The sequence below is a fragment of the Anomaloglossus baeobatrachus genome, chromosome 10, assembly GCF_048569485.1.
Source record: "Anomaloglossus baeobatrachus isolate aAnoBae1 chromosome 10, aAnoBae1.hap1, whole genome shotgun sequence".
In the NCBI taxonomy this organism is placed as follows: domain Eukaryota; kingdom Metazoa; phylum Chordata; class Amphibia; order Anura; family Aromobatidae; genus Anomaloglossus; species Anomaloglossus baeobatrachus.
The window spans coordinates 79,061,523-79,086,466 of NC_134362.1; the positions used below are offsets into that span (position 1 = coordinate 79,061,523).

Here is a 24,944-nt window from a genome sequence, read left to right on the forward strand (position 1 = left end):
GGAACCTGTCCTGTCTAGAAAAGCTTTTTTTCCTGCAGATTTGAGGATAATTTGCAGGTAAATGGTATTAAAATCATGTTAAGTTGTCTAAGGCTATGTGCGTACGTTGCGATTTTTTTTTTTCTTTGGCGCTCCATTGGGAGACCCAGACAATTGGGTGTATAGCTACTGCCTCCGGAGGCCATACAAAGCATTACACTTAAAAGTGTAAGGCCCCTCCCCTTCTGCCTATACACCCCTCGTGGGATCACGGGCTCCTCAGTTTTCAAGCTTTGTGCGAAGGAGGTCAGACATCCACGCATAGCTCCACTGTTTAGTCAGCAGCAGCTGCTGACTATGTCGGATGGAAGAAAAGAGGACCCATACTAGGGTCCCCAGCATGCTCCCTTCTCACCCCACTTTTGTCGGCGGTGTTTGTTAAGGTTGAGGTACCCATTGCGGGTACGGAGGCTGGAGCCCACATGCTGCATCCTTCCCCATCCCCCTTAGGGCTCTGGGTGAAGTGGGATTTTACCGGTCTCCAGGCACAAGGGACCGTGCTCCATCCACAGCCCCTGGGGAATCTGCTGGATATGGAGCGGAGTATCGTCAGGGACAGGCCCTGCTACGTCAAGGTACTCTGTGACCCCGTACAGACCGCGCGCACACCGCAGCATTGCTGGGTGTGTTAGTGCGCCGGGGACAGCAGCGCTGCGCTTGTGCCACACTTCCTACAGCTTGCTGAGGGGTTATTGTGTGGGGAACTGCCGCGCCGGCCGCTGCTAGCAGTTTTTACTGCGGCGCGGCTGGGACTTGTGGTGCGCCGGGGACTTCCGCGCTGGCCGTGCATATTTGACGGCCGCGCTTATTACTAGAGTCCCCGGCTTTTGCGGCCTAGTTTCCTTTCGTTCCCGCCCCCAGGCCTGCCAGTCAGGGGAAGGGCGGGACGCTGTACAGAACGTCAGCGCCGAGGGCTGGAGTCTGCTTTACATACTCCAGCCCTCACATTGAGCACAGTGGGACGCCAGTTTCCCGCACTTTGTCTGAGGCACGCCCACGGTCCGCCCCTCTTCACAGAACGCTGGCAGCCATTCCTGAATGCAGTCTGAGCTGGAGAGGGGAGACAAGTTCTGGGAGACCCAGGCACGGGATTCTGGCGACCACACACCCGCTTTTAGCGGGCGGTAAGCGGCACTCCGGTGCTGACCCCACTAGTGCCGAAGTGTACAATTGTATTTTTATGCTTGCATGCTATACATTGCACTAAACGGTCGCTGGTGATTCTTGGCTATATACCCTCCTAGATTGCTCAGTGGAGAATACAGCATGTCGTCCGCAAAAAACAGGGGTGCCAAGGCACAGGCTTTCTATGCTGCTTGTACCGCCTGTGAGGCTGTTCTACCGGCAGGTTCCACTGACCCCCATTGTGTGCAGTGCTCGGCCCCTGTGCCACTTGCTCGGCCGGGGCCCCTGCTGGAGGTGTCCCAGGGAGATCCACCTGTGAATACTGTCCAGGTGACGGGGACAGAGTTTGCAATTTTTGCTGATAGATTGTCTGTGACTATGACTAAGATTCTAGAAACTTTGCAGTCTAGACCAGTAACTCAGACCATGGGCACTGTTCATTCATTGCTCCCTGGTCCCCCTCAGTTGGAACAGCTCCGGGCTCCGGGGGTGTCCCATGCATCCCAGGGTGACGGCTCTGACACGGACGACAGTCCCAGACAGCCTAAGCGTGCTCGCTATGAGCGGCCCTCTACTTCGTCACACTGGTCAGGGTCCCAGCAGGAGGATTCTCTGTGTGATGAGGCGGAGGTAGCTGATCAGGATTCTGATCCTGAGACCGCTCTCAATTTGGATACACCTGATGGTGACGCCATAGTGAATGATCTTATCGCGTCCATCAACAAAATGTTGGATATTTCTCCCCCAGCTCCTCCAGTGGAGGAGTCAGCTTCACAGCAGGAGAAATTCCATTTCAGGTATCCCAAGCGTAAATTAAGTACTTTTCTGGACCACTCGGATTTTAAAGAGTCAGTCCAGAAACACCACGCTTATCCAGATAAGCGTTTCTCCAAACGGCTTAAGGATACACGTTATCCCTTTCCTCCTGACGTGGTCAAGAACTGGACCCAGTGTCCCAAGGTGGATCCCCCAATCTCCAGGCTTGCGGCTAGATCCATAGTTGCAGTGGAGGATGGGGCTGCACTTAAAGATGCCACTGACAGACAGATGGAGCTCTGGTTGAAATCCATCTATGAAGCTATCGGCGCGTCGTTTGCTCCTGCATTCGCAGCCGTTTGGGCACTCCAAGCTATTTCAGCTGGTCTTACACAGATTGACACGGTCACACATACATCTGTTCCGCAGGTGGCATCCTTAACCTCTCAAATGTCTGCATTCGCGTCTTACGCGATTAATGCGGTTCTGGACTCTACGAGCCGTACGGCAGTGGCATCCGCCAACTCCGTGGTTTTACGCAGAGCATTGTGGTTAAGGGAATGGAAAGCAGATTCTGCTTCCAAAAAATGCTTAACCAGTTTGCCATTTTCTGGTGACCGACTGTTTGGTGAGCGTTTGGATGAAATCATTAAACAGTCCAAGGGTAAGGATTCATCCTTACCTCAGCCCAGACAAAACAAACCCCAACAGAGGAGGGGACAGTCGGGGTTTCGGTCCTTTCGAGGCTCGGGCAGGTCCCAATTCTCCTCGTCCAAAAGGACTCAAAAGGATCAGAGGAGTTCAGATTCTTGGCGGGCTCAGTCACGCCCAAAAAAGACAGCCGGAAGACCCGCTACAAAGGCGGCTTCCTCATGACTTTCGGCCTCCTCTCTCCGCATCCTCGGTCGGTGGCAGGCTCTCCCGCTTTGGCGACATTTGGCTGCCACAGGTCCAAGACCGTTGGGTGCGAGACATTCTGTCTCACGGGTACAGGATAGAGTTCAGTTCTCGTCCTCCAACTCGATTCTTCAGAACGTCTCCGCCTCCCGACCGAGCCGATGCTCTTCTGCAGGCGGTGTGCACTCTAAAGGCGGAAGGAGTGGTGATCCCTGTTCCTCTTCAAGAGCAAGGTCACGGTTTTTACTCCAATTTGTTTGTGGTACCAAAAAAGGACGGGTCTTTCCGTCCCGTTCTGGACCTAAAACTTCTCAACAACCATGTGAGAACCAGACGGTTCCGGATGGAATCCCTCCGCTCCGTCATCGCCGCAATGTCTCAACTAGCATCAATAGACATCAAGGATGCTTATCTCCACGTACCGATTGCTCCAGAGCATCAGCGTTTTCTACGCTTCGTTATAGGAGACGAACACCTTCAGTTCGTAGCCCTGCCTTTTGGTCTGGCGACAGTCCCACGGGTCTTCACCAAAGTCATGGCAGCTGTAGTTGCAGTCCTGCACTCTCAGGGACACTCTGTGATCCCTTACTTAGACGATCTGCTTGTCAAGGCGCCTTCTCAAGAGGCATGCCAACACAGCCTGAACGTTGCGCTGGAGACCCTCCAGGGTTTCGGGTGGATCATCAACTTTTCCAAGTCAAATCTAACCCCGACCCAGTCGATAACATATCTTGGCATGGAGTTTCATACTCTCTCAGCGATAGTGAAGCTTCCGCTTGTCAAACAGCGTTCACTACAGACAGGGGTGCAATCTCTCCTTCAAGGCCAGTCACACCCCTTGAGACGCCTCATGCACTTCCTAGGGAAGATGGTTGCAGCAATAGAGGCAGTCCCTTTCGCGCAGTTTCATCTGCGGACACTGCAATGGGACATTCTCCGCCAATGGGACGGGAAGTCGAAGTCCCTCGACAGGAACGTCTCCCTTTCTCAGGCGGCCAAGGATTCTCTTCGATGGTGGCTGCTTCCCACCTCATTGTCGAAAGGGAAATCCTTCCTACCCCCATCCTGGGCGGTGGTGACGACAGATGCGAGTCTGTCAGGGTGGGGAGCAGTTTTTCTCCACCACAGGGCTCAAGGTACGTGGACTCAGCAAGAGTCCACCCTTCAGATCAACGTTCTGGAGATCAGAGCAGTGTATCTTGCCCTACAAGCCTTCCAGCAGTGGCTGGAAGGCAAGCAGATCCGTATTCAGTCGGACAACTCCACAGCGGTGGCATACATCAACCACCAAGGAGGAACTCGCAGTCGGCAAGCCTTCCAGGAAGTCCGGCGGATTCTGACGTGGGTGGAAGACACGGCTTCCACCATATCCGCAGTTCACATCCCAGGCATGGACAACTGGGAAGCAGACTTCCTCAGTCGCCAGGGTATGGACGCAGGGGAATGGTCTCTTCACCCGGACGTGTTTCAGGAGATCTGTCGCCGCTGGGGGATGCCGGACGTCGACCTAATGGCGTCTCGGCACAACAACAAGGTCCCAGCTTTCATGGCACGGTCTCACGATCACCGAGCTCTGGCGGCAGACGCCTTAGTTCAAGACTGGTCGCAGTTCCGGCTTCCTTATGTGTTTCCACCTCTGGCTCTGTTGCCCAGAGTGCTGCGCAAGATCAGGTCCGACTGCCGCCGCGCCATCCTCGTCGCTCCAGACTGGCCAAGGAGGTCGTGGTACCCGGATCTGTGGCACCTCGCGGTAGGCCAACCGTGGGCACTACCAGACCGACCAGACTTGCTGTCTCAAGGGCCGTTTTTCCATCAGAATTCTGCGGCCCTGAACCTGACTGTGTGGCCATTGAGTCCTGGATCCTAGCGTGTTCAGGATTGTCTCAAGAGGTCATTGCCACCATGAGACAGGCTAGAAAACCTACCTCCGCCAAGATATACCACAGGACGTGGAAAATTTTCTTATCTTGGTGCGCTGCTCAGGGAGTTTCTCCCTGGCCATTTGCATTGCCTACTTTTCTTTCCTTCCTGCAATCCGGTTTGGAAAAAGGTTTGTCGCTCAGCTCCCTCAAGGGGCAAGTCTCAGCGCTATCTGTATTTTTTCAGAAGCACCTAGCACGACTTCCTCAGGTACGCACGTTCCTGCAAGGGGTCTGTCATATCGTCCCTCCTTACAAGCGGCCGTTAGAGCCCTGGGATCTGAACAGGGTTCTAATTGTTCTTCAGAAGCCGCCTTTCGAGCCTATGAGGGATGTTTCCCTTTCTCGCCTTTCACAGAAAGTGGCTTTTCTAGTAGCGGTCACGTCTCTCCGGAGAGTGTCCGAGCTAGCAGCGCTGTCATGCAAATCTCCCTTCCTGGTGATTCACCAGGACAAGGTGGTTCTGCGCCCGATTCCGGAGTTTCTCCCTAAGGTGGTATCCCCGTTTCATCTCAATCAGGATATCTCCTTGCCTTCTTTGTGCCCTCATCCAGTTCATCAATGTGAAAAGGATTTGCATTTGTTGGATCTCGTGAGAGCACTCAGGATCTACATTTCCCGCACGGCGCCCCTGCGCCGCTCGGATGCACTCTTTGTCCTTGTCGCTGGTCAGCGCAAAGGGTCGCAAGCTTCCAAATCCACCCTGGCTCGGTGGATCAAGGAACCAATTCTTGAAGCCTACCGTTCTGCTGGGCTTCCGGTTCCCTCAGGGCTGAAGGCCCATTCTACCAGAGCCGTGGGTGCGTCCTGGGCATTACGGCACCAGGCTACGGCTCAGCAGGTGTGCCAGGCGGCTACCTGGTCGAGTCTGCACACTTTTACCAAACACTATCAGGTGCATACCTACGCTTCGGCGGACGCCAGCCTAGGTAGACAAGTCCTTCAGGCGGCGGCTGCCCACCTGTAGGGAAGGGCTGTTTTTACGGTCCTATCACGAGGGGTTATTATACCCACCCAGGGACTGCTTTTGGACGTCCCAATTGTCTGGGTCTCCCAATGGAGCGCCAAAGAAGAAGGGAATTTTGTTTACTTACCGTAAATTCCTTTTCTTCTAGCTCCAATTGGGAGACCCAGCACCCGCCCTGTTTGCTTAGGGATTTTTGTTTTTTCGGGTACACATGTTGTTCATGTTGAATGGTTTCGGTTCTCCGATGTTCCTTCGGATTGAATTTGTTCTTAAACCAGTTATTGGCTTTCCTCCTTCTTGCTTTTGCACTAAAACTGAGGAGCCCGTGATCCCACGGGGGGTGTATAGGCAGAAGGGGAGGGGCCTTACACTTTTAAGTGTAATGCTTTGTGTGGCCTCCGGAGGCAGTAGCTATACACCCAATTGTCTGGGTCTCCCAATTGGAGCTAGAAGAAAAGGAATTTACGGTAAGTAAACAAAATTCCCTTCTTTTTTTTTCCCCACGGAAACGCTGCGTTTTGAACTGCAGCGTTTCAGTGCCAAATTGCATGCGTTCAGCTTCCCCAGCAAAGTCTATGAGAAAGCCGAAAAATCAATGCACACGCTGCGTTTGTAAACGCAGTGTTTTGGATGCCCAAAATCGCTGCGGGAAAAAAAAGCAGCATGTCACTTTTGTGCGTTGTAGCTGCGTTCTCCACCCATTGAAATCAATGATGTGGGTCAAAACGCAAACAAAATGCACTTGGACTGCATTTTTGTTGCGTTTCGCATGCTTTTTTGACAAGCAAAATGCAGGTCTTCAATGTCAGTCAATCTCTGTCTGTGGATGTCGGTGAATCTCCCCCGGTCGGTCAGTCTCTTTCTCTGTCAGTTGGTCGCTGTGTGTGTGTGTGTGTGTGTGTGTGTGTGTGTCAGTCTCGCGCTCTCGGGCTCAGGGCTCTCTCGGTCTCTCGCTCTCTCTGTCTCTCGCTCTCGGTCTCTCGCTCTCTGTCTCTCGCTCTCTGTCTCTCGCTCTCTGTCTCTCGCTCTCGGTCTCTCGCTCTCTGTCTCTCGCTCTCTGTCTCTCGCTCTCTGTCTCTCGCTCTCTGTCTCTCGCTCTCTGTCTCTCGCTCTCGGTCTCTCGCTCTCGGTCTCTCGCTCTCGGTCTCTCGCTCTCGGTCTCTCGCTCTCTCGGTCTCTCGCTCTCTCGGTCTCTCGCTCTCTCGGTCTCTCGCTCTCTCGGTCTCTCGCTCTCTCGGTCTCTCGGTCTCTCGCTCTCGGTCTCTCTCCCTCTCTCATACTCACTGATCCCCGATCACCGGCACGGCGCTGCACGGCTGTCACACTGCTCCGGCGGCTTTTCCTCTTTTGAAAATGCCGGCCGCACATTATTCAATCTGGTATTCCCTGCTTTCCCTGCCCACCGGAGCCTATAATTGGTTGCAGTCAGACACTCCCCCATGCTGAGTGACAGCTGTCTCACTGCAATCAATCACAGCCACAGGTGGGCGGGTCAATATCGTGCAGTTAAATAAATAAATAAAAAAAAGCGACGTGCGGTCCCCCCAATTTTGATATTAGCCAGGGTAAAGCCACACTGCTGAAGGCTGGTATTCTCAGGATGGGGAGCTCCACGTTATGGGGAGCCCCCCAGCCTAACAATATCAGCCAGCAGCCACCCGGAATTGCCGCATCGTTTAGATTCCACAGTACCGGGACTCTACCCGGCTCATCCCGAATTGCCCTGGTGCGGTGGCAATCGAGGTAATAAAGAGTTAATGGCAGCAGCCAATAGCTGCCACTAAGTCCTAGGTTAATCATGGCAGGCGTCTCCCCGAGATACCTTCCATGATTAACCTGTAAGTTAAAGAAAATAAACACACACATCCAAAAAATCCTTGATTTGGAATAAAAGACAAAAAAAACCACCATCTTTCACCACTTTATTAAAATTTTCAAATACCCCTCCAGGTCCGACGTAATCCACACGAGGTCCCGCGATGCTCTCAGCTCTGCTACATGAAGCTGACAAGAGCGGTCACAGACCAGACCGCTCTCTGTCAGCTCCACGCAGCAACTGAAGTGAGCCGCGCGATCAGCGATGAAGTCGCAGGTGAGTTGCGGTCTCGGGTGGAGGACTCCAGCTGGCCGCGGGTAACCTGAGTGACGGCAGCACTAATCGCGCTGCTCACTTCAGTCACTCAGGGGATAAGCGGTCACCGGTGAGTCCTTCACAGGTGACCGCTAATCAGGACACCACACACACAGAGCCGCGGTATGACAATGAAGTCGGGTGAAGTTCACCCAAATTCATTCTCATCGTGTGACTCTGCCTGTGTGTGCTGTCAGCGGGCATGTAGCAGAGCTGAATTGGGCAGTACAGGGAACTGTTACTATCGCCATTTGCGGCTGTAATCACTCCCCTGCACATTGACAGCAGCTCTGGACACCCACATAGGCTGCAGAGCAGGCAGTCAATCAATGTGTTGGGGAGTGATCACAGAAGTCTAACATGACTTTAGTCCTGTTTACCTGCTGATGAACCCGATCTGTCCAATTAAAGAGCCTTTCAGGACTTGAACGGTTATTTGTAAAGCGATCCACACCTCCTGCCATTCCTGCTAACTCTACAGTTGACACATTACACCCACTCTTTAATATATAGATATTTATGTCCTCTAGTTTGCAAGGAGTGGACCCTTCCCTGCCAATACAATTCTTTTTAGCTGTATATGCAGCTGATTGACATTACATTGTGCTGCATGCTATGGGGATGAATCCTCAAAATTGGCAATTCTCTCTGGTCTAGAAGACTGTGTGTTGGAGCACAGGCTCCTGATTCGTTAAAGGATGCCGTCTCTAAATAAATCAGGTGCATAGCTCTATGCTCCTTGCCATAAATGTTACTCAAGCCTTTGCTGGAGTAAGATTTGTGGCACAGCGAATTCCACCGTTCATCAGAGATTTGTCCCGCCCCACTACTTTGTTTGAGCTGCGGTAAGAATAGAGTGGAAATGCCAGAAGTTGCATTTTTTTGTACAGCCTCTCATTGCACCAAAAATGACTTTTCAAAGCTTATTTCACCAGAAATCTTGTGAAAAAGCTTTGATGAATTGCTCACTAGATTTCTGTTCAATATATCAGTAACACTTTTTTTTTTTTGCAGTTTCCTGCAGTCACTCTGTGTGACTGCATATTGGTGAATTCTGAGTGTGCATTAGGTACACTGTCAGGATTCCCCTCAATTGCCAGATCAAACAGATGGTCAGATACTTGCATTTTGTTCATAACATTGCTGACTAGATTCTCATTGACTTCTCTTAATAGAATTATATACTTATATTCTAAAGTGTTAAGTCTACAGTTTACATAGCCAACTATCAAACCTACTCCGACGAGGATTGGGAAAGGAAGGAGGATGTTGAGAAAAGCAGATGAGAATCTTGTCACCGGCCTGCCTGATCTGACTGTGAATGCATATTGATGAGTCTTGACAGTGAGCAATAAGTTGAGTGACTGCACTAATTTAGCTCAAGAGCAGAAAAGCCCTTTAAGTCATTCTCAAGTAAAGACTCCCCGGTAGTAGAACTTGCTAGCCCATTGCTGTTGTCACTTCTTCTTTCAGTAGCATCTACATAAGTACCAGATGTATTTTTTCACTGTCCAGTCTCTCTGCTTAGACCCTGGCACTGTCTAGACTCGAGGACATGGCCATCCATTCCCGTCGTTCCAAAGGGGAAATGTGGAGACAGAATATATATAATGCACGTTTTGCTTTGAGATGTTCTTGATGTTGGTGTCTTCTGTTTCCAGACAGCGTGGAGGTGTTACGCAGCTGAAAACCCAGATTCAGTAACATGGAAAATGTACATCAGGAAGGCACCACGCAGTCAGCAGGTCGTGTCCCCTAGCCCAAAGCCAAAGAAGACTGCAATGGTAAAGAGTGGTTTTCTGCTATATGTCATGAAATAGGAAACCTATTAGATATAGTAGGCATTACCGCCAACCATGGATCTGTGCATGAATGAATGGCCTGCGACACTGCAGCATGGCCCCATCTACAAGACTTGCACCGCACTGCAGTTTCCTCAGCAGATGGTAATATGCCAGCACTTTAAGATTTTAATGGGACAACTACAGGCATTGCTGCCGACTGTTCATTAATTTGCCCATGTTATAACGAGCATGGTCAGAGCGGCAGTGTGTCATCCTCCAAGCACGGTCATGGCTGGGGGACACCTTGTAGATGTCTCCTAGATCCCAGATGATTGCTTAACACTGAAGTCTAGTGCTGGAATAAGATGCTCCAAATATGGAGACATTTACCCTTTGACAGCCCAAAATGCACCAAATTTATTAAAGTGCCAGAAATAGGTGTCATAAATGTCATTTTGTTGGACCTACTGTGCCCATCCCTGCTTGCCCAACTCCACTGTCTATTACAGATCCTTTTCAAAAAGGGATAGAATTAAAAATGGCCATTTCTTTTTCGCTCCTAATTGGGAGACCCAGACAGTGGGTGTATAGCTACTGCCCTCTGGAGGCCGCACAAAGAACTACACTTAAAAGTGTAAGGCCCCTCCCCTTCTGGCTATACACCCTCCCGTAGGAGTACAGATTCCTCAGTTTTAGCTTTGTGCGCAAGGAGGTCAGACACGCACGCATAGCTCCATTGTTTTTAGTCAGCAGCAGCTGCTGACTATGTCGGATGGAAGAAAAGAGGGCCCATACAGGGCTCCCAGCATGCTCCCTTCTCACCCCACTGTATGTCGGAGGTGTTTGTAAGGTTGAGGTACCCATTGCGGGTACGGCGGCAGGAGCCCACATGCTGATTCCTTCCCCATCCCTTTTTACAGGGCTCTGGGTGAAGTGGGATTTACTGGTCTCCAGGCACTGAGACCGTGCTCCATCTACAGCCCCTGGAGAAGATGCTGGATGGAGCGGAGTACATCAGGGACATGGCCCTGCTTCCTCAAGGTACTCTGTGTCCCCGTGCAGGCGCTCACACCGCAGCATGCTGGGTGTTGTAGTGCGCCGGGGGACAGCAGCGCTACGGCGCTTGTGCCATGGCCTCATTCAGCTTCGCTGAAGCAGGCACACTTATAGGAATCGGTCACGCCGGCCGCTGGGACTGCGGCGCGGCTGGCACTTGTGGTGCGCCGGGGACTTCAGCGCGGCCCGCGCTTTTACGGCGGCCGCGCTGATAACTCGAGTCCCCGGCTTTTGCGGCCTGCTTCCGTTCGTTCCCGCCCCCAGACCTGCCAGTCAGGAGAGGGGCGGGACGCTGGCCAGTGCATCAGCGCCGAGGGCTGGAGTCGTTTTTACATACTCCAGCCCTCACAATCGGCACAGAGGGGACACTGTTTCCCGCACTTTTGTTTGGGAACTCCCACGGACCGCCCCTCTCCACAGACGCCGGCAGCCATTCCTGCTGACACGCTGCGCTGCAGAGGGGAGCCGGGGAGACCCAGACAAGGAATTCTGCAGCCTCTTACCCGCTATTCAGCGGGCGGTAAGCAGCCCTCAGGGCTCACCCCCTCTTGTGCCAATAGTATTCTTAGTATTTTGTTTCTACAAATACTTTGTATTGCATAGCGCTGGTCGCCCTTTGGCTATAGACTCTCTCACATTGCAGAGAGCCAGCAGCATGTCGCCCGTAAAACGCAAGGGTGCCAAGGCGCAGACATTATATGCTTCCTGCACCGCATGTGGGACTTTTCTACCGGCAGGCTCCACGGACCCCCATTGTGTGCAGTGCTCGGCCCCTGCGGCGCTTGCACAGTCGGGACCTCTGCTGGACGTGACCCAGGGTGTACCACCTGTGAATGCTGTCCAGGTGACAGGAACTGAGTTTGCAGCTTTTGCTGACAGAATGTCTCTCACTATGTCACAAATTCTTGACACATTGCGAGCTAGGCCTGTGCTTCAGGCCACGGACACTGTGCAATCATTGCCCCCTGGTCCCCCTCAGCTCCAAGCTCCGGGACGGGCATATACACCTCAGGGTGAAGACTCTGACTCGGACGATGGCCCCGGGCAGCCTAAGCGGGCTCGCTATGACGGGCCTTCACATTCATCTCAATGGTCAGGATCCCAGCGAGATGAATCTATGGGTGATGAGGCGGACGTAACTGATCAGGATTCTGATCCTGGGACCGCTCTCAATCTAGATACACCAGATGGTGACGCCATAGTTAATGATCTTATATTTAACATCAATAAGATGTTAAATATTTCCCCACCAGCTCCTCTTGTGGAGGAGTCAGCTTCGCAGCACGAGAGAATCCATTTCAGATACCCTAAGCGTACTTTAAGCACTTTTCTGGACCACGCTGACTTTAGAGACGCAATCCAGAAACCCCACGCTTATCCTGAAAGGCGTTTTCCTAAACGGCTTAAAGATACACGCTATCCTTTTCCCCCTGAGGTGGTCAAGGGTTGGACCCAGTGTCCAAAAGTGGATCCTCCAATTTCCAGGCTTGCAGCTAGATCCTTGGTTGCAGTTGAAGATGGAGCGGCACTTAAAGATGCCACTGACAGGCAGATGGAGCTCTGGCTGAAATCCATCTATGAAGCGATTGGAGCGTCATTAGCGCCTTCTTTTGCAGCCGTATGGGCACTCCAAGCTATCTCAGCCGGGCTTGCGCGAGTTGACTCCGTCACACGTGCATTTGCCCCGCAGGTAGCACCATTGACCTCGCAAATGGCGGCATTCGCGTCGTACGCGATTAATGCTGTTCTTGACGCTACAAGCCGCACGGCAGTGGCGTCAGCCAACTCCGTTGTTTTGCGTAGGGCCCTGTGGTTGAGACATTGGAAAGCAGATTCTCATTCCAAGAAGTGCTTAACCAATTTGCCTTTTTCTCGTGACCGATTGTTTGGAGAGCGTTTGGATGAAATCATCAAACACTCCAAGGGTAAGGACTCATCCTTACCGCAACACAGACAAAACAGACCCCAACAGAGGAAGGGTCAGTCTGGTTATCGGTCCTTTCGAGGACCGGGCAGGTCCCAATTCGCCTCGTCAAAAAAGACTCAAAAAGACCAGAGACGCTCAGATTCTTGGAGGTCTCAGTCACGCCCAAAAAGGACAGCCGGAGGAACCGTTGCCAAGACGGCGTCCTCCTGACTTGCGGTCTCCGATTCCCACACCCGCGGTCGGTGGGAGGCTTTCCCACTTTGGCGACATCTGGCTGTCACACGTCAAAGACCGTTGGGTGAGGGATATTCTGTCTCACGGGTACAGGATAGAGTTCAGTTCTCGTCCGCCAACTCGTTTCTTCAGAACTTCTCCACCACCAGACCGAGCCGATGCTCTGTTCCAGGCGGTGGCCGCTCTAAAGGCGGAAGGAGTGGTGACCTCCGTCCCTCTTCAGGAACAAGGTCACGGTTTTTACTCCAATCTGTTTGTGGTCCCAAAAAAGGACGGATCGTGTCGGCCCGTCCTGGATCTAAAGTTGCTCAACAGACACGTAAAAGTCAGGAGGTTCCGGATGGAATCCCTACGCTCCGTCATAGCCTCAATGTCTCAAGGAGATTTTCTAGCATCAATAGATATCAAAGATGCGTATCTCCACGTGCCGATCGCACCAGAGCATCAGCGTTTCCTACGCTTCGTCATACACGACGAACACCTGCAGTTCGTAGCGTTACCTTTCGGTCTGGCAACAGCCCCCCGGGTCTTCACCAAAGTCATGGCAGCAGTAGTAGCTGTTCTGCACTCGCAGGGTCACTCGGTCATCCCGTATCTAGACGACCTGCTTATAAAGGCACCCTCTCAAGAGGCATGCCAACACAGTCTGAAGGTGGCACTAGACACTCTCCAGAGTTTCGGGTGGATTATCAACTTTCCAAAGTCTCATCTAACCCCGACCCAATCTCTGACTTATCTTGGCATGGAGTTTCATACTCTCTCAGCGATAGTGAAGCTTCCACTGGACAAGCAGTGCTCGCTACGGACTGGAGTGCAATCTCTCCTTCAGAGCCAGTCGCACTCACTGAGGCGCCTCATGCATTTCCTAGGAAAGATGGTAGCAGCAATGGAGGCAGTCCCGTTCGCGCAGTTTCATCTGCGCCCTCTACAATGGGACATTCTACGCCAATGGGGCGGGAAATCGACGTCCCTCGACAGGACTGTCTCCCTCTCTCAGACTGCCAAGGACTCTCTGCGTTGGTGGCTTCTCCCCACCTCATTGTCACAGGGAAAGTCGTTCCTTCCCCCGTCCTGGGCAGTGGTCACGACGGATGCGAGCCTATCAGGGTGGGGAGCGGTGTATCTCCACCACAGGGCTCAGGGGATGTGGACTCTGGAAGAGTCCACCCTGCAGATCAATGTTCTGGAAATCAGAGCAATCTATCTTGCCCTGCGAGCCTTCCAACAATGGCTGGAAGGCAAGCAGATTCGGATTCAGTCGGACAATTCCACGGCGGTGGCGTACATCAACCACCAAGGGGGAACACGCAGTCGCCAAGCTTTTCAAGAAGTCCAACGGATTTTGACGTGGGTGGAAAGCAGAGCGTCCACCATATCCGCAGTTCACATCCCAGGCGTGGAAAACTGGGAAGCAGACTTTCTCAGTCGCCAGGGCATGGACGCAGGAGAATGGTCCCTTCACCCGGACGTGTTTCAGCAGATCTGTTGCCGCTGGGGGACGCCGGACGTCGATCTGATGGCGTCACGGCACAACAACAAGGTCCCAGTTTTCATGGCACGGTCTCACGATCACCGAGCACTGGCGGCAGACGCCTTGGTTCAGGATTGGTCGCAATTCCGACTCCCCTATGTGTTCCCACCTCTAGCATTGTTACCCAGAGTTCTCCGGAAAATCAGGTCCGACTGCCATCGAGCCATACTCGTCGCTCCAGATTGGCCAAGAAGGTCGTGGTACCCGGATCTGTGGCATCTCACGGTAGGCCAACCGTGGACACTACCAGACCGTCCAGATTTGCTGTCTCAAGGGCCGTTTTTCCATCTGAATTCTGCGGCCCTGAACCTGACTGTGTGGCCATTGAGTCCTGGATCCTAGCGGCCTCAGGTTTATCTCATGAGGTTGTTGCCACAATGAGACAGGCTAGAAAACCATCCTCAGCTAAGATCTATCACAGAACGTGGAAGATATTCTTAGCGTGGTGCTTGGCTCAAGGGTTTTCTCCCTGGCCATTTGCATTGCCAATTTTTCTTTCCTTCCTGCAGTCTGGGTTGGAAAAAGGTTTGTCGCTTAGCTCTCTTAGGGGTCAAGTCTCCGCGCTATCCGTATTCTTTCAGAAGCGCTTGGCACGGCTTTCTAAAGTACGCACGTTTCTCCAAGGAGTTTGTCATATCGTTCCTCCTTACAGACGGCCATTGGAACCCTGGGATCTGAACAAGGTTCTCATTGCTCTCCAGAAGCCGCCTTTCGAGCCTTTGAAAGAGGTTCCCCTTTCTCGGCTTTCACAAAAGGTAGTTTTTCTTGTGGCGGTCACGTCTCTTCGAAGAGTGTCCGAGCTAGCGGCGTTATCTTGCAAATCTCCCTTCCTGGTGTTTCACCGAGACAAGGTAGTACTGCGTCCAATTCCAGAGTTTTCTCCCAAGGTGGTTTCTTCCTTTCATCTCAATCAGGATATCACTTTGCCATCTTTGTGTCCGCATCCAGTTCACCAATTTGAAAAGGGTTTACATCTGTTGGACCTGGTGAGAGCACTCAGGATTTACATTTCTCGCACGGCGGCTCTACGCCGTTCTGATGCGCTCTTTGTCCTAGTCGCTGGAGCCGTGGGTGCGTCCTGGGCATTGCGGCATCAGGCTACGGCTCAGCAAGTGTGCCAAGCGGCTACCTGGTCGAGTCTGCACACGTTTACCAAACACTATCAAGTGCATACCTACGCTTCGGCAGATGCCAGCCTAGGTAGACAGGTCCTTCAGGCGGCGGTGGCCCACCTGTAGGAAGAGGCTGTCTGACAGCCCGTTCATGTGGTATCTTTTTACCCACCCAGGGACTGCTTTTGGACGTCCCACTGTCTGGGTCTCCCAATTAGGAGCGAAAAAGAAGAAGGGAATTTTGTTTACTTACCGTAAATTCCTTTTCTTCTAGCTCCAATTGGGAGACCCAGCACCCGCCCTATTTGTTCTTAGGGTTTCGTTTTGTCGGGTGCACATGTTGTTCATGTTGTTTCTTAAGTTCTCCGATCGTGTTATCGGATTGAATTTGTTTTTGAAACTGTTATTGGCTTTCCTCCTTCTTGCTTTGGTACTAAAACTGAGGAATCTGTACTCCTACGGGAGGGTGTATAGCCAGAAGGGGAGGGGCCTTACACTTTTAAGTGTAGTTCTTTGTGCGGCCTCCAGAGGGCAGTAGCTATACACCCACTGTCTGGGTCTCCCAATTGGAGCTAGAAGAAAAGGAATTTACGGTAAGTAAACAAAATTCCCTTCTTTAGCACAATTACAGCAGCAGGGGCAAACCTATCATTGGTACCATCTGTGTGGCTGCCCAGGGTCCAGAGAGGTAAGGGGGCCCATTACCACCAAAGCAGGTGGAATTGTGCGTTTTGATGAGCTCTTGGACTCCAAAGGACCCATATATTCTTGCACAGGGCCCTCTTCTGTCTGTGTCCACCAGTGAACAGCAGGAGTCCAAATATGCAATTTTAGAAAAGTTTTGGTAAAGCCTTTGACAAATTTACACCTATAGCTGCTAAGGGGAGACCTTTAAAACAAATTCTGCATCTCATTGTTGGAAAATCTTGTGAGTTTATAAAGTCTCTATAGTTGTTGAAACCTACAGGATGAATCTGGAGGGAAGTAGCATTGCAAGGACCCAGTATCTGGGCACCACTAGTTCCCAAGGTCTCCAGGGGCTTTAGGTCTGGCAATGTCTTTGCTGAAGGACATAAATGAGTTGTGGAAAATGTCAAAAGTAAAATTAAGGGTAAAACTGAAATTTTCAAAAAAAAATTTCAATTTTTTTAGATATATATTTTTTTTTAGCTAGCTTCTAAGGAGTACTTGGTTATTTCTTCCAACTTTAAGGAGTAACTGACCGGGATTCTGTTCTCTGCTCCAAGATCTGATCTGATCTCCATGCTGTGGCTCTAAAAGACTAAATTGTACAATCATGGCCAAAAGTTTTGAGAATGACACCAAAATTATATTTTCACATGATCTGTTGCCCTCTGGTTTTTAATTGTTTGTCTGATGTTTACATCACATACAGAAATATAATTGCAATCATATTATGAGTACCAAAAGGTTATATTGACAGTTAGAATGAGTTAATGCAGCAAGTCAATATTTGCATTGTTGACCCTTCTTCTTCAGGACCTCTGCAATTCTCCCTGGCATGCTCTCAATCAACTTCTGGACCAAATCCTGACTGATAGCTGTCCATTCTTGCATAAGCAATGCTTGCATTTTGCCAGAATTTGTTGGTTTTTGTTTGTCCACCCGTCTCTTGATGATTGCCCACAAGTTCTCAATGGGATTAAGATCTGGGGAGTTTCCAGGCCATGGACCCAAAATCTCTATGTTTTGTTCCAAGAGCCATTTAGTGATCACCTTTGCTTAATGGCAAGGTGCTCCATCATGCTGGAAAAGGCATTGTTGGGTGCCAAACTGCTCTTGGACAGTTGGGAGAAGTTGCTCTTGGAGGACATTCTGGTACCATTCTTTATTCATGGCTGTGTTTTTAGGCAAGACTGTGAGTGAGCCGATTCCCTTGGCTGAGAAGAAACCCCACACATGAATCGTTTCAGGATGCTTAACAGTTGGCATGAGACAAGACTGGTGGTAGCGCTCACCTCTTCTACTCCTAATCAGCTGTTTTCCAGATGTCCCAAACAATCGAAAAGGGGATTCATCTGAGAAAATGACTTTACCCCAGTCCTCAGCAGTCCACTCCCTGTACCTTTTGCAGAACATCAGTCGGTCCCTGAGTTTTTTTCTGGAGAGAAGTGGCTTCTTTGCTGCCCTCCTTGAAACCAGGCCTTGCTCAAGCAGTCTCCACCTCACAGTGCATGCAGAAGCACTCACACCAGCCTGCTGCCATTGCTGAGCTAGCTCGGCACTGCTGGTAGTCCGATCCCGCAGCTGAAACAGTTTTAAGATATGGTCCTGGCGTTTGCTGGTCCTTCTTGGGCACCCTGGAGCCTTTTTGACAACAATGGAAGCTCTCTCCTTGAAGTTCTTGATGATGCGATAGATTGTTGACTGAGGTGCAATCTTTGTAGCTGCGATACTCTTCCCTGTTGGGCCATTTTTGTGCAGAGCAATGATGGCTGCACGTGTTTCTTTAGAGATATCCATGGTTAACTGAAGAGAAACAATGATACCAAGCACCAGCCTCATTTTAAAGTGCCCAGTGGTGTCATTTTTACTTAATCATGACTGATTGTTCGCCAGCCCTGTCCTCATCAACACCCACACCTGTGTTAATGGAACAATCACTAAAACAATGTTAGCTGCTCCTTTTAAGGCAGGAATGCAATGATGTTGAAATGTGTTTTGGGGGTTGAAGTTCATTTTCTTAGCCAATATTGACTTTGCAAGTAATTGCTGTTAAGCTGATCACTCTTTATGACATTTTGGAGTATATGCAAATTGCCATTAGAAAAACTTAAGCAGTAGACTTTGTAAAAATTAATATTTGTAGCATTCTCAAAACTTTTGGCCATGACTGTATTGGACACTTAATGTTCACCGACATGTCATTTGTCTGCTCTTTGGAATTCAAGAATAGAGTAATCCCATAGAATCCGAATGTCAGTATTAACAATACACTGTGTGCAGAATTAGGCAAGTTGTATTTTAGAGGTTTTTTATTATTGATCAACAACTATGTTCTCAATTAACCCAAAAGACTCATAAATATCAAAAGTTAATATTTTTGGAAGTTGGAGTTTTTTGTTTTTTTTTTAGATTTGGCTATATTAGGAGGATATCTGTTTGTGCAGGTAACTATTACTGTGCAGAATTATTAGGCAACTTAATAAAAACCAAATATATTCCCATCTCACTTGTTTATTTTCACCAGGTAAACCAATATAACTGCACAAAATTTAGAAATAAACATTTTTGACATGCAAAAACAAAACCCAAAAGAATTAGTGACCAATATAGCCACCTTTCTTTGATGACACTCAACAACCTACCATCCATAGATTCTGTCAGTTGCTTGATCTGTTTATGATCAACATTGCGTGCAGCAGCCACCACAGCCTCCAGACACTGTTCCGAGAGGTGCACTGTTTTCCCTCCCTGTAGATCTTACATTTTATGAGGGACCACAGGTTCTCTATGGGGTTCAGATCAGGTGAACAAGGGGGCCATGTCATTATTTTTTCATCTTTTAGACCTTTACTGGCCAGGCACGCTGTGGAGTAGTTGGATGCATGTGATGGAGCATTGTCCTGCATGAAAATCATGTTTTTCTTGAACGATACTGACTTCTTCCTGTACCACTGCTTGAAGAAGTTGTCTTCCAGAAACTGGCAGTAGGTCTGGGAGTTGAGCTTCACTCCATCCTCAACCTGAAAAGGTCCCACAAGTTCATCTTTGATGATACCAGCCCATACCAGTACCCCACCTCCACCTTGCTGGCGTCTGAGTCGGAGTGGAGCTCTCTGCCCTTTACTGATCCAGCCTCTGGCCCATCTATTTGGCCCATCAAGAGTCACTCTCATTTCATCAGTGCATAAAACCTTTGAAAAATCAGTCTTCAGATATTTCTTGACACAGTCTTGACATTTTTTCTTATGTTTCTTGTTCGAAGGTGGTTGTTTTTCAGCCTTCCTTACCTTGGCCATGTCCCCGAGTATGGCACACCTTGTGCTTATTGATACTCCAGTAACGTTTCAGCTCGGAAATATGGCCAAACTGGTAGCAAATGGCATCTTGGCAGCTCACGCTTGATTTTCCTCAATTCAGGGGCAGTTATTTTGTGCCTTTTTTGCCCAACACGCTTTTTGCGCCCCTGTTGGCTATTTGCCATGAAATGCTTGATTGTTCGGTGATTACGCTTCAAAAGTTTGGCAATTTCAAGACTGCTGCATCCCTCTGCAAGACATCTCACAATTTTGGACTTTTCAGAGCCCGTCAAATCTCTCTTCTGACCCATTTTGCCAAAGCAAATAAGTTGCCTAATAATTAAGCACCCCTTATATGGGGTGTTGATGTCATTACACACCCCTCCTCATTACAGAGCTGCACATTACATTATTTACTTAATTGGTAGTTAGCTCTCAAGCCTATACAGCTTGGAGTAGGACAACATGTATAAAAATGATCATGTGAGCAAAATACTAATTTGCCTAATAATTCTGCACACAGTGTAGCATCCAGAGCTCCCTGACTGGCCCCATTGACACCCCGCAACCTTAGATTGTGTGGGCCTGGTGGTTGAGGCTAATTCATGGCCTCCTGATCTGACAGCTATTGCGGCCCCTTAGAATGTCACCAACATTTTATTAACAAAAAAATGGATGTTTCTCATTGTACTCTTACCACTTTGTATTCATTCTTGATCAACCTGAAGGGTTAACAATCTTCCTTAAGCAGTTTTGATTATTTTGTGGGGTCCTGTTGTTAAGATTGTATCATGTTTGAGGGTTTTTCCAATATATGAATAAGTCTAAAAGAAAAGTTTTCTTTCATAAAATGAAAAATTGCTGTTAATCTTCATATGGAAATAAAAGGACTTTTGAAAAATGATGAATATTTACAGTTTGAAAGTTGCGTACGTTTTGAAATTGTCGTCCAATTTCTGTTAGTTTCGGAAATAAAGGCAAAACATCTCAGCCTAAGTTTACAAAAGTCCTAAAGTACAATGTGTCACGAAAAAATAATCTCAAAATCACCGGGATGTGCTGAAGTTTTCCAGAGTTATAGCCTCTTAAAGGGACCTATGTGAAATGTGACAAATTGGGCTTGGTCACAAAGGGGTTAATCTGCATACGTGTCTGTTTAGCAGTTTCCATGCACATACTACTTGCGCATTTACGTGTAGTCGTGTATGAAATCGTATCCCGTTTTCTTGACAGTAAAAATGTACATCTTGTTCCCGTGAAGTCTCATCTGAACAATGGACTTCTTCCAGCTCTTCTTTCATAGGAAGAATTGATATACCATTACTTTTTTCCATTTATTATTTAGATGCCATGTCTGTTGCAGCCGGTATAAATATGTAATGGTGACTATTTTTCTAGGTTAAGAGGAAAAAAATGCGAACGGAGAAAGAGGAAGGCAGTACTGACAAAATGCTAAACATCCCGCATATCACGTACGATCATGTTACAGATGATCGAAAAAATGACAGCTATTCTGTGGAAGCCTATGAGAACACAGGTAACGTTATTGTCACTCTCCGTGTATATCCAGGTACACAGCTCATCAGTCATATTGGATTTCAGCATTTGCAGCAATGTTTAAAGGCAGTCTGTCAACAAGTTTTTGCTATGTAATATGAGAAGCATAATGTAGGAAAAGAGACCCTGGTTCCAACAATGTGTTACTTAGTTTACTGGGTGCAGCAGTTATGATAGTATCAGTTTTCTCTGCTCAATTGTTGAGCTGTGTATAACTCCACCCATAGATTTCTGTGTACATTGTATATTGACAGAGAGCTGCTAATCAGTGCTGGGGGCATGGTTAGGCCAGCATGCATGGGACAGCTAGTTAGTAATAATCTCCTGCTAATAAAACACTTATTGTATGGAAAAAGCAAAACACCCAGCCCAGTAAGTGACACATTCCTGGAATCAGGGTCTCTGCCCCTACATCATGCTGCTCTCAGATTATATAGTAAAAATCTGGTAGCAGATTACCTTTAACAGCTATATTGTAACACAGCAGGTCTTTTAACATGTTGCTAGAAAACCTCTTAAGGCCCTGTGCGCACTTGCCGTTTTTTGCCGCGGATTTCCTGCGGTCTTGCTGCATGTTTCGCTGCAGAAAATGTTCATAACATCTCTGCAGTGAATCACCAGCAAAACCTATGGGAAAAAAAATGCTGTGCGCACTATGCGGATTTTGACAGCTGCATGTTTTGCTGCGGGATTCCCGCAGCAAAAACAATTGCATGTCACTTCTTTTCCGCATGTTGCTGCGGGATTTCACTCCATTGACTGCCATGTAATCGTGAAATCCCGCAGGGAATAACGCAGCCAGCAAATTCTGTGCGGTTCATTGCGTTTTCCTGCGTTATTCCCTGCGGTATTTCGCGGTTTACCTGCGGTAATATTCATCGCTGCCTGCGGTTTGCAGGGAAGTGATGTCATTATGACAGGAAGAGGAAACGGAGCAGAGAGTAAACACACACACATCACAGACATAGAATACACATAGATCACACACACACACACACAGACACATACAATACACTTAGAAAGCAAAAGGAAATATAGAAAAAAAAACACGTGGGCTCTGCTGTATTTTTACCATCCAGCCAAGGTAAGCACACTTACACCTTACACGGCGGCCCGGTATTTTCAGGCTGCGGAGGGCGAGGGACAGAGTTAATGCCTTCCCCCCCTCCCAGAGCAGAGAATATCAGCCCGCAGCTGCCCTGGGACTGTCGCATCCATTATGCGACAGTACCGGAGTGTCCCCGGCTCTTCCTGCTGCCGTGATGCAGTGGCAGTCAGGGTAATAAGGAGTTAATGGCGGATCGCCGCCACTAAGTCCAGGCTTGATCATGGCAGCGTCTATGAGACAGCTTACATGATCAACCTGTAAGTAAAGTGAAAAAACACACCCTGAAAAATCCTTTATTTTAAATAAAAGACAAAAAAGCCTCCTCGTTCACCCTTTTATTAACCCCTCCCAAAACACACAGCTCCGGCGTAATCCACGTCCTGCTATGCTTGATCTGTCCTCTATCTATCTATCTATCTATCTATCTATCTATTCTTCTATCTGTCTATTTATCTATTTACTATCTATCTCAGAAGGAAATGATTTTTTTTTTTTTCAATGTGCTTTATTGCATTGAATGCAATAAAACACACGTACCAACCCGCACGCGGCAAAACCGCGGCAAACCGCATGCGGTTTTCGGGTGTGGTTTGTCGCGTTTTTTTACCGCGGGTGCGGTAATCTTTCAGTGCCTGCGGAATTTTCCTGAGAAAATTCCGTTTTCCAGTGTGCACAGGGCCTAAAAGCATAAGTTTACCTTTTAGATGTTTTATTTTATACTTGCTTTATAGACAAAGGGACCGATTCATCAAAGTGTTTTCTCTAGAAAGCTGATGTAAAACACTGAATCATCAATACATTTTTACCAACAAGGACTGGGCAAATATTTTGCTACTCTTGGCAGTTTCACATCATCGTGAAGCAGCTCTGCCAGAATGGGCAGAGGTGAGACGTAGCCGGGACGGCAGGGGGCATGGGTTTACCGGTCTATCAAATTCCGCAAAAGGGTTGGGGTTTCTTATGCCAGTTGCTACTCTATTTTTGACTGACTTATAATTTTGGCTGGGAAGATTGCTCTCATAGAAATTTCTGCATCATACTCTAGCGAGCCCTTCGTTAAAACTGGCATATGCAGTGTCCATCTTAAAGGGAATCTGTCATCAGTTTTTTTTTTGTTTTTTCCCCCACCCAATCTGAAAGCAGTATAATGTAGAGACCCTGATTCCAATGATGTATCACTTAGTTGGCTGCTTGATGTTTTGCTATAATCGCTGTTTTATCAGCAGGAGATTATCATTAGAGGACTAGTAAATCTGCAGGGACATGGTCTGATAATACCACAGAACATGGCCAGGGTAGGAAACAAAAAAATTTACACAGGACAATAGCGGGTTACAGTCTAATTTCTGTGAGGTAAATAATGTTTAAAATCAGACAGGTCAAAAAAGGTCCATTTAGCCTCTGTTAGGAGTCTCGACACAGAAAATAGCCAGATATCCCTCCGGGAAGGACATAGCCAAGGAGGGGCTCTTTTTAGGAGACCACCATAACCACCATATTAAGTGGCCCTTTTAGTCAATATCCAGCTCTTGACGAGTTTAAAGATATGACAAGGGAAATACCAAGGCCAGGTATCCATCCACAGACAGCTGTTTCGGGGTATTGCCCCTCATCAGTGGGGAGTAGGATTCTGGCCAGGTGGGAGCAATGCCTAGTAGACCAGCAAGACGAGACTTAATATGGTGGTTACGGTGGTCTTTTAAAAAGAGCCACTCCTTAGCTAGGTCCTTCTCGGAGTGATATCTGGCTATTTTCTGTGTCGAGACTCCTTACAGAGGCTACACAGACCTTTTTTGATTTGCATACTTCCCAGGGGGCAATGTACCTAGGATTTCACTGTGTTGAGTGCCTTTGCTGGCTGACGGCAGTGTTTTCTCTGGCTGGTCTCTCCGAGAGCTGTGATTTTGTCTTGCTAAAAACAGGCAGGGAAATACTTTCTGTGAGGCAAAACATCAGCTGTATTCCCTTGCTGTCCTGTCTGTATACCATTTGGCATTCTCCCTGGCCCAGGAGCCGTGGTATGATCAGGCCAGGTGTGATCACACGGCCATTACACAGTACAAGGCAGGGGCACATATATAAGATTATCTCAGCACAGGAACATTTTGCTTAATCTTATCCAATTGTGGAAATTATTATTTTTCCAAGATCAATTGATTAAAATGTACTTTGTTCATAGGAAAAGCCCTTTAAAGCCACCTTGATCTTTCACTCATCGTTTGAGTATGGTGTCTAGCCTTCAGTCTACAGTAGTTTCTCTTGCTCTGTTCCCACTCCTCTCCAGATTGTTTGCTACCACTCGTATTGCTCTTCCCTAGGTCTTCTTCTGCTGCTTGCTCTTCCCTATATATGCTTCTCCAGCTTAAAGCCATTATCGTAACAGGTGGTCGTTGTGATATGACTGTCTATTTAATATATGGACAGCCCCAGTTTGCCAGACTGAGTCGCTGCATTAGCTCATAAATGAGGGTCCTCAAGGAGGACTCCCCACTATAACATCCACGTGTCAAACAATTCGGACTCCATTACACACACATCTGTAATTCTTCCTATTCTTGACAATTTTGCCTATTATTTATTTATTTTTTTTCCTTTTTTATTTTTTAGTTAAAGCTGATTACATCATTACATAGGGTTGAAAAATGATTCAGGTTCATAACGTTCAACCTTTCGCCACCAGTTACGGTATATGTTCTTTTTTGCTTGATTTTTATAGAACCCACAATGACCTATGTAGTGAGAAGCATCCAGACCATTTTTAAATGCTGATATAGTGTTTACCATTACTACTTCATATGGTAGGGAATTCCACAGTCTG

At 48.5% G+C, this 24,944-nt stretch overlaps 1 protein-coding gene across 3 annotated transcripts in view; it reads left to right on the forward strand.

Moving 5' to 3' along the window:
- Positions 1-24,944, forward strand: part of KCNQ1 (potassium voltage-gated channel subfamily Q member 1) — a 267,942-nt gene that overhangs the window by 225,309 nt on the left and 17,689 nt on the right. For all 3 annotated transcript variants that reach the window (XM_075325459.1, XM_075325460.1, XM_075325458.1), the window contains exons 10-11: positions 9,496-9,618; positions 20,860-20,998. In XM_075325459.1, the coding sequence (XP_075181574.1) occupies positions 9,496-9,618; positions 20,860-20,998 (262 nt within the window). The remainder of the gene's footprint in view (positions 1-9,495; positions 9,619-20,859; positions 20,999-24,944) is intronic.